The sequence below is a fragment of the Nanorana parkeri genome, unplaced genomic scaffold, assembly GCF_000935625.1.
Source record: "Nanorana parkeri isolate BGI_ZX_2015 unplaced genomic scaffold, ASM93562v1 scaffold67, whole genome shotgun sequence".
NCBI classification, from domain to species: Eukaryota; Metazoa; Chordata; class Amphibia; order Anura; family Dicroglossidae; genus Nanorana; species Nanorana parkeri.
In genome coordinates, this window is record NW_017306335.1 from 685624 (window position 1) to 696123 (window position 10500).

At 42.5% G+C, this 10500-nt stretch overlaps 1 protein-coding gene across 1 annotated transcript in view; it reads right to left on the reverse strand.

Annotated features, from left to right (window-relative positions):
- WNK1 (WNK lysine deficient protein kinase 1) overlaps positions 1–10500 on the reverse strand; it is a 150571-nt gene that overhangs the window by 29333 nt on the left and 110738 nt on the right. The window contains exons 14-20 of the mRNA XM_018576418.1: positions 9361–9837; positions 8896–9120; positions 7142–7200; positions 6751–6913; positions 1098–1214; positions 835–1008; positions 686–743 (exon numbers count right to left, since the gene is read on the reverse strand). Of these exons, the coding sequence (XP_018431920.1) occupies positions 686–743; positions 835–1008; positions 1098–1214; positions 6751–6913; positions 7142–7200; positions 8896–9120; positions 9361–9837 (1273 nt within the window). The remainder of the gene's footprint in view (positions 1–685; positions 744–834; positions 1009–1097; positions 1215–6750; positions 6914–7141; positions 7201–8895; positions 9121–9360; positions 9838–10500) is intronic.

The following is a 10500-nucleotide window of genomic DNA, read 5'->3' on the forward strand; positions in this document are numbered from 1 at the left end:
CTTCTCTCTCTCTCTCTCTCTCCATCTATATATATCTATTTCCATTTTTTTATTTTTTATTACACACGGTTTTTATTTTTTACAATTTTCTAATCGCGTTTCGTAAGTGTTGTTGGAGCCATTGCTGTTTTGAAAAAGCTTTCACTATGGTTTGTTACCTAGCCAGGGGATAGGGGATAGGGGTGAGTGGTGAGTGAAGAAAACATTTGAAAAGATTTCTAACCTCCTCTCACGTGTGCACATTACGACGCATGCTTTAGCAGGCAGATTGAAAGACAATGCGGTCAATGAACAAACACACAAAAACACAAACAGAATTGTGCAAAACGCTTGTGTTGCACATTTCCATTGAAGTCCAAGGGGCCAAACATGCTGTAATCTGCCAAAAAGAAGCTCATGTGCTTTTTCCAGTGTTCAGCATTTTACAGCTTGCAACAAAATGCTCAGGTGTGAACAAAGGCCATTGAAATTAATGGGATTTCTTGCGTTGAGAGTTTTGTAGCGCTTAGCTTTGAGCGTCAATATGCCTAGGTGTGAACGGGGACTTAAGGGAACTCTCATACATTAACGGTTAATAGGATAATAATAATAATAATAATAAAAAACACCATCAGCTCTACTGGCTAGCTGGAATGTATTCAATCCAACTGTTCAGGATGCTACAATAGTTACATTAGACAGTTACCTGCTCTCTGGGGTAAGCAATACACTGGATCCGGCTTCCTGAAGTCATCCTGCAGCTTCTATGCAAGAAAAAGAAGAGAGAGTATTATATGGCCAGTCATCTAACCGCATATGAGGGTAAAAGGTGAAGAATGGATAAGTGTGTGATACCTGAGATTCTTTGTAATATCCATCACCCTTTATCTGCATACTCTCCACCTCTTGCTCGCCTTCAGGCTCTCCACCGATATCCTCACTGAGCATTTCATCAGCCTTTTCTATGATGTCTTTTACCTGCTCGACAAAAGAGTCTCTCTCTATGGCCAGGATGAAGACATTCTGAACCTGGTTTTCAAAAGAAAAAAAAAGGTACGGAGACTGTTTGGTGACAGTAATGGCACCTACCCTCATCATACATCACCCATGTTACGCACCATGATGGTTGCTATTTCCTCTGGATTGTCCCCATCCAGGTCAAATTTGAAGGTGACCATCTTGCGGTTGTGTGTTTCCAGCTGACATTCCACTACTCTGTCTCCTTTGTTTGATACCTACAAAAAAGGGAAAAAAAAATTACCTTGTGATGATATGTAAAGGAATCTGGTCCTTTCAACCTCTGTGTATGATCGGTAACAAATGAGCATAACCACTAAATCTATAAACACAACATTAATCCAGGCATCTTTTCTTTTTATATCTAAAGCCAACGCTATATTTTCCAATTTTATATAGCAAGGAAAGGGTTAAAACTAGGTGTACCGAAATGAAATTTGCAAAACCAAAACAAAACAGTCAGGTCAAAACCGAATTATTATTTTTTTCTCTAACCTTTTCAAGTTGTTTTAAATATTTTATATTTATTTTTATTACATTTCTTTTTTACTTTACTGTCGGGGGCTCTGAGGAAATAGAGGTCTTAAACAGACCCCTGATATTTCCCTTTAAAAACAGAAAAAGAGATTGAGAATGGAGTCCTCAATCTCTTTCTGCCAGTGCCATTTTCGGCCGATATGTTTCGGCGGCCGAATTTTCAGTGCATCTTTCGTAAAAAAAACTGACGAGGTTCTAACCATTCTTCAAGATCAAAAAGGCTTTTTGGGTTTTTTTGCCATCTGTGTCTCTTTGGAGAGATTTCCCTTCACGTCCAGTTGAATCAACCGGAAGTGAAAGGATACCTTTATGTGAGGGAAATCCCCTTTTAGTTGTTACCAGAGCAGGTGTCTCCATTAGAAGATCCCCCCTTCATTCCTGTTCTGGTGGCAACTCAATATTTTGAATTTCCCCTTTCATTGAAAATATTTCCAGTGACACTGGTGATCATGACAACTACAGAGCATAAAAACGCACTGCAGTTCTAACACCTCATCAATCTATCTAAATCTTTAAAAAAATATAAAAATAAACTTGCCTTTCAATATACTTTAACTGTCCTCACAAATTCCAGAATTCCACCTAAACCATCTAAACTCAAGAACAAAAATGTAATATTGCTTACCAGTTCTTAGATATGATGGCTGCATTAGTTTTTTTTCAGACATATCTCACATTATTTTCACCTGGTGATTCTGCCAGTAACACCCCTCCTGTCTGAGGGTGACAGGGCTGCCAATAACACACTTCCTGTCCTAGGGTGCCAGGGCTGATTACACTACTTGGGATTTCAGTATAGCTCAGGCAACATTGTTTGATCATTTAAGAAAGTAACAAGCTCATTGGATTTCTGGAAGGACGGGTATATTGAACTAAACAAACCGGTATTACAAGATGCTTTCAATGGTATATTTAGCAACCCAAAAAGGAGGAAATTGAAGTTTTTGTTAGTGTTTGCATACACCAAGTTCTATTGTGAAAGATATGCATGTCATCCCTTGAGGACCTTTTCTATGGTGTAGCTGCAAAAATAGATTTTTTTCATAGCGTAAAATCCTTTTCGCAGAGTCCATTGAAGGACACAGCTCCGAAGAATTCGGAGACATAGGGGTGATGCTGCTGCCTCTAGGAGAAATGGACACTAGGCAAGTAAATTAAAAGCCTGCCACTTTAAGGACATAACCACTCCCGCGTCACACCTGCAAGTTGCAGCAAGCAGTATTATAAAGGAAAAGATGGAAGGGAGGTTTGTCCCTCAAGGGACTCAGAGAAAAGGATTTTACCGTAAGACAAATTCCTAATTTCTCTGTAGTCCGTTGAGAACACAGCTCTGAAGAATTCTGAGACCTAGGGACGCTCAAAAGCAGCCCAAAACCGAGGGGTTGGCACCCTAACAGGTAAAGAACCAGTTCAACAAAAGGGAACTGTAAAAATACAATCAAAAAGCTGCCTGATTAACTTTTCTGCCAAATCATCATCAACTTGCATCAGAAGAGGCAGAAACATCAACTTTATAAAACTTTGGTCCTTGAGACAACAGATCTGATTGGTCTGGAAAAGACCAGAAATGGCCTGCCAACAGACTAATCAAAACCTCACCCTGCAAGGCCAATCTGGAGTAATGAGAATGACTGGAATTACTGCAAAGCAGACGATACATTAGTGTCAGTGGAGGAAAGGCAAACATCAGGGTGTATTGATCCCACAAAGCTATCAAGGGATCCATCATTGGATCCCATGCTCTGGACACAAATCTGTACATCTTGTAGTGGCGAGAAGCTAGGAGATCCACATCCAGAGTTACCCAACACTGTCAAAGTTGTTGTAACACCTCTGGAAGAAGAGACCACTCTACCGGATCCAAACATTGTTTGAGAAAGTCCGCCTGCCTGTTTTCGGCTCCTGGAATGTAGACTGCCGAGATCGCTGGAACATAAAGTTCTGCTCATTCCAAGATTGAATGAACCTCCTCCGCAGCCGACACTCTCCTGGGTGCCTCCCTGATGATTGATGTAGGCCAATGACGACGTGGCATTGTTCAACTGATTTCGAAACTGGGCAACCAGTCAGAAGATGGGCCCACTGACACAGCAGACAAGTTGCCTGCAACTACAAAACATTGATCAGAAGTTTGGATTTCTCCAGAGCCCAACAACACTGCACAGACAAGATGATCCAAGACACTGCCCCATTCCACAAGACTGGCGTCCGTTATGACAATCTTCCATGTTATGGGAAGAAACGACTACCATTGTCAACGCAGGTGATGTCAACGATTACGACAGAGATATCTTGGCCGGGGCACTTAATCTGATCATCAGCTAAGAAGGTAGAAAAGGAGCCGTTGTACTTGCGGTTGACAGCAGATCAATAGAAAGTGGCCATGTCACAAAAAAAATGTATGTTTTTCTCAAAAAAAGAGGCCAAAAAAATGAGACAATCCATGGAATATCACCGCAGGCTCCAGTGTGAAACAGTGTGATTCAGTTCCAAAAATCCCAGAAGATGGCTGTGCAGCACGCACCTGCACAGTAGAGTATTAAGTGTGTCCTCATCTTAAAGTCCGCACTTTTAAACACAAGATTGAAGAAAATAGGTCACTAGCACTCCATAAGTTAAAATGAATGAGTCCTTTTATTGGACAATGATGTCACAGAAATCCAACATGAGCCAACGTGGCTCATGTTGGATTTCTGTGACATCATTGTCCATTAAAAGGACTCATTCATTTTAACTTATGGAGTGCTGGTGACCTATTTTCTTCAATCTTGTGTTTTGCACGGTGCCATCCGTGAAGTTACTTCGAGCACCATTTATTTGATTGTTGGCCGGGACTGCTGAAAGGTGTGCGGAGGGCACCTCCATCAATCGCACTTTTAAACAGGCGGCCGGAAAAACATACAAAAACTTAGTTACAGACGGACTCCAGAAAAAAGCATCTAAGCCATAGAGAAGTCTAACTGAAGTACACAGCCAACAGAGAATTAAAAATCTCTCCACATTCTTTTGTGCACAATATACAGATGTAGAGCTGCAACAGTTAATCGACTTAGTCGATTAAAATAGACGTTTGAAAACGTTGGCAACGTTTTCGATCGTCGATTCGTCGGCTATCGATTGATTGGCCTGTTCAAGGCTCCACACGCGGCCTGAGTCACACGCTGCTCCCAATATACCCACCGCGCAGTCCTAAGCTGCCGCATAAGCCACGCCCACCGCACAGGCTGAAGCCGCGCATGCCGCTTGGTCTCCTCCTCGCCGTGAGCTCCCTCACCCGCCGCTTGCCCGCAGACGATCTAGGGCCCACCTTCCGAAAGTAAGTCAGGAGTGAACTACACTAGAAATGTAACTGTAGTGATCTGAATATAATGACACTTCCCTCTCTTTTCAATAATAATAGGTTTCCTTGAGAGATTCTGACTAAATTGAAAAAAGTGGTCACTATTAAAATAAGCTGATCCTTGCCTGGCCTCAATACAAACTAGTGCAACTTGAATGATGTTCCATTTTTCTCATGTGGCTAGCACTTTCCTCCCTGCTCACATAGGAAAGGACTGGCACCTGTGTACTAGAGCTGCAACAATTATTCGATTAAAATCGACGATGGAAAACGTGCGGCTAAAATTCAAATTTCCCGCTTGCCGCTGCGCGCCACCGCCAGTAAACCCGCTCACGCGACACCGCTTACGCCACGCCCACGCTGAGGACATGCATCTGGCCCTCTCCTCCCGGTGAGCTTCCCGACTCGCCTCTGCCCGCCGACAACCAACAACGCCGCTGCCCGCCGACAACACTGTCATTCAAAGTAAGTCGAGATCGGCCGGGAGCTTTTTGTTTCCTGTTGTGTTTAAAAAAAATTTTAAGCGGCACACTGCAGAACATTAGCAGCTATAGAGGAACAACAAATCCCACCAATAATACATTAAACAGCCTGTATAATGTATTATTGCTGGGATTTGTTGTTCCTCTATAGCTGGTGGTATTCTCCATTGCGCTGTATAATGCATTATTGCTGGGATTTGTAGTTCCTCTATAACTGGTCAGTGGTAATCTGCATTGCGCAGTATAGTCATTATACAGCGCAATGGAGAATACTACCAGCTATAGAGGACTACAAATCCCAGCAATAATACATTCTATACAGCGCAATGCAGAACACCAGCAGTTACAGAGGACTACAAATCCCAGCAATAATACATTATAGTATAATGTACTATTGCTGCATTCCTCTATAGCTGCTGGTATTCTGCATTGCGCCGCTGTATAATGTACTATATTGCACACCACACTTTTTTTTTTTACTTACACCGTGCCAAGCTTGCTCCCGTGATGGACTACAATCTCAATAGAAACTAGTAGTCCATCACTGGAGCCATTTTTTTTTAATCCGATTAATCGAACTTAATAAATCAGCTAACTAATCGACTATGAAAATAATAGTTAGCTGCAGCCCTATACAGATGTACATTTTCATGACTCCATGGTCCTGTTCCCCCGTCAAGCAGGATCTTCAGACATACACTGGCCTGACCAAATGTCTGTAGAAAAATCATGGTAAATCTGGATCATCAAAGGATAAATCAGAGTCAGAGTCGAGTTGTATAACTAGAGAGAACTCCCAGGATTTAATATTATCTTGTATGAGTCAACTAGCAGCCCTTTGTAGTAGCAGAAGAGACATCAAATAGCCTGAGGACACCCAGCAAAACTGGCAGGTGGGAGGGGTTATGTCCTTAAAGTGGGGGGCTTTTACATTTTTGCCTAGTGTCCATTTCTCCTAGAGGTAGTTGCAAAACCCTACGCCTCCGAATTCTTCAGAGCCGTGTCCCTAATTGGACAACAAAGAAAAATCTCTATCTACTATAACCAAACATTATATCTCCAGTCAGTTTGCAACAACCAAGACAAACATTCTGCTTGTTGAGTTTTGGAAGGGACTGCCGCAAAAATGTTTTTACCTTTTAGACATTACAGTAGCTGTTTTTCCAGCTTGTGTTTTATGGGGACAAATTAATGTATCCATATATTTATGACTTTACAAAATAGAATCATGTAAGAGATTTGACAATATGCATGTTTGTGACCCCTGAAAGAAATTGTGTACAATAGAATGGGAGTAAGCTGGAAGAAAAATAAAATTAGACAGAAAAACCTACAGAAAGCTGTCATATTATTTAAACATCATTCTAGGTAATGTAAATATTTAAAGGAACTCACATTAAGAATTCTAAGTTTGGGCCGTGAGGTTTTATCATGCCTTGAGCGGCTGCGCACAGACTTTCGGTAGTGCCGTTTGGTGGTGCGACCTTCGTGTCTACCACTGGAGCTGGATACTCCCTCGTTACCGTCACTGAGCCCAGATGCCACGTCTGAGTGGGCGCTGAGAGAAACAGTACAATGGTCAACAAGGACTGCAACTTTAAAGGGAACCTGTTATCAAGTTGTGAAATTATTTGGTACCCAGCCTATTAATTTTCCCAAGAAGCTTAGATTAATATGTCCCAGGCGTCATTCAATTTGAGTAAATTAACTACACTTTCTGGTTTACCCATATATAGCCGTCTTCACTGCAAAAAGTACACCAAGTGCGCCAAAATTGTATTTTTACCTGTCCATGGACGACACCACTTGGGTTGTTTGAGCTGATGGTATCTCAACATGTGGGCCCTGAAGAAAAGAAAAGACAAAAAAAAAAGACAAAAATTATCATCAGCAATTTTCTCTAGTGCACTACAATGGCCAGATGTAGACTTTCTGTATTGTCACTGCACTGTTCTTAGTACACGAATATCCTTGCTGCTGGGTTAAGGATGTCTGTGTTATTCCAGCAAGGATGCTAGAATGCAGACTATAAAATCATAAGTTCGCTAAGGCTTAAGGTGCCCATACACCTTACGATTATCGGACGAAACTTTTCGTCCGATGATCGAACCGTCGTACGGCGGCCCCATCCTGCCCCGATTATCGCAAGGTTCAATCAGCGGTAGCTAAAAAAAAAACACCTGGACGAATTGCGGTAATCGACCGCACTTATTTTCGTTTGCGCATGAGCAGTGTTAATCGTACGACTTTTGAGGGACGGAAACGCCACCAACCATGCGAAAATCGTACGATCGACAAAAGTTTTCAAACATGCTTGAACGTCAAAAGTAGTACTGTCAGTCGGGCACTGCACATACACCTTACGATTGTTGTACGAAAAGTCGATCGCATACGATTATCGTAAGGTGTATGGGCAACCCTTACATTTAGGGTCTGGCCTGAATGCTGAAGGCAGTTTTTATGCATCTCTCTGCCCCATTGCTGTGACTGATGGAAATCTGCCCACAATACCCAGGCTTGGCCAGCAGCCACTGCTGTAATTGTCAAGCAGTCTCCAATACACAGCTATTACCCAATCTTTTGCACAGCAGGGGCTGGAGTTGTGCTGAGACTAAATGGAGAAATAATGGTGTTGAGTTGTGTAATGCTCATCTCTGAGCTTAGGAGAAACGAGAGGAAGGAGGCTTTTAGATGCCATCAAGCTTTAAAGAGGGACCTTTACCCATATCTTTGAAATGACAACAAACACACCTTTGGAAATGTTTAGTAATGTCAATCTACAACACATACTTTATTCTACGCATACCTTATTTTTCTTTTTCTCCCCCATTCTTCTCACAGCGGCCATTTTTTACGAAGGGATCTCCCGTTACTCCCTGGAAATCTGGCACATGTGACTAGGACATGTAACCATGCACATCTCAGGGGAGGACCATGCCTTTCCCTGAGATCTTGTGAGATTACAGAGGAGATTTCCCGGCAATGCTCTGCGAATGTAACCTTCCCAGGATGCAACCCTTGGGCACAGATTACATCACTAATGCCCAAAAGAACCAGGGAGTGGAAAAACAGTAATTGTTAGTAAAAAAAAAAAAAAAAAAGTGTTGAACAAATGAATGTAAGATGATTTCAACTAATCAACACTCAATAGGAGTCAAACAAGTTAGTGGAGTAGTAGGCAAAGTCGTAAACTCCAATCAGCCAGCACAGTGAAGAATCCCCTCATTATGCATTAATAAAGCTGATTAGACCATTGTTCAACTGCTGATAAAATGCTATATGCCATGCGACAAAGCAACCTGCAGCTGCAACAATATTTCTCAATCCAGCTAATCAGCATCAATCTACCTCTAAGCCTAGAAACTATGGAGAAACCCTGTGCATAAATGCGACCACCACCATTAGTCATTTTTAAACATTTACTGTCTGTACTGACTAATCTTGGAGGTAACCATCTTGAAAAGACTGCATGTGATTATTCAAAGGTTGTGTAAAGGATCTGACAAGAGCCATGTAGCTGAATTTACTGTGTCAGTCTACCTCTGTAACTGCCTGTGCTTGGCTCCCATGCAGAGGTGCTGTTGGTTGCAGAGCTGGGACACCATGTGGAAGTACTCCACTGCCCTCCAGATAAGGCTGTGCTAATCCAGGTTTCGGAAGGCAGTCCGAACGGATGGTAGGGGACATTGATAATGACGGATAAACAGAGGCAGGAGGCAGCCCTGCCTCTACAGGCAGCTGAGAGGGTACAGGAGGTTGGAATGCCTGGGTAAGAAACAATGAGTAAAAAGTTTAATATTTGCACACACATACACACGCACGCACGCATACACGCACGCAATCTGATTATGAGGCATACAGGAATCATTCAACCCAAAACTAAACAACTTCTCAGTTTCCTAAATACCCTACACAAATCCACTACACTAAGGCAATTCCCAAGCCATTTAAACAGCTTGTGAACAGACACCCTAAGTTTCCAGCCTGGCCCATAGGGGACAGTACCTGATATGTAGCGTCTCCAGGAGGAAGCAGAGGCTCAATAGCTTGTCCCAGGGTGGCTGGCAATCCAACAGATGGAGGCACAAGATGCACAGGTAGAGGTGGGATCTGTGTTAAGGGCTGGAGAGCAACAGCAGGTATGTGGCTTTGAACAATAAATGCCTGTCCAGGGGGAAGCAATGGTGTCCCTAAGGAAGAGGGAGGCAATCCTGGCACTGCCTGGCCAAACCCTGGAGACATAGGCAGTGGCAGAGCAGGAAAGCTTGTTTGCATAATAGTGGGGGGCATGGTCATTGGTAATTGGGGAGGAGTGAACTGAGGGATTAGAGGGACGGCCACTAAAGGTTGAGTCAGGTGTAAATACTGGGGTGGCATGGGGGCAGCCGAGCTTGGGACAACATGTGGCTGTGGGGTGGCAACTGTTGGAGCAGGAACCACAGCATCTCCTTGGGCAGCTTGTAAAGGATGAAAGACTGGCAGCTGGGAATTAAGAATGAGTAAAAGTAAAGATGATTGTTTTTAGCAAGCAAGGTTCAAAAGCAGGGATAATAACGATTAAACACAAAAAAATGAAAACATAACATAAAAGGGAAGTCAGTTTTATAAAAACATGCAAGTCAAAATGCAGAACCGAAACCAGCCCATGAGTCTGCTATGAACAGACGGCAACAAGAGATGGGACATGAAATGTTGATGGCAAAGCTGAACTTAAGAATAACACTGGGAAAACAGGTATATACACAGTTTAAATACATGCATTGTTACTAATATAAATAAATAAAAAAACCTTGTAATTCTGATAAGCCAAATCCTGTGACCTACATACATCTGCCACACTGCACAGCTAGGCAGGGACACATTTCTTTGGTTCAGCAATGCAACTTCATGTGTCATCCCTGTGTCTGCTGACTGTTCACTGGACAAAACAATCCGTATCATCACACCTGTCCAATGAGCAGGGTGCTGACCCAAGGAGCAGGAATGCCAATCCAGGAAGAAGAATGATCTTTAAGAGCAGAAATGTGCATCACAAGGGTGGTTGGACACAATTACAAATACCTGGTTATGTAAAACAGGGAACATGTATTTGAACAGTTTCACTTTAACAATAATGTCACCAAACCCATAGATCTAAATTCCCTT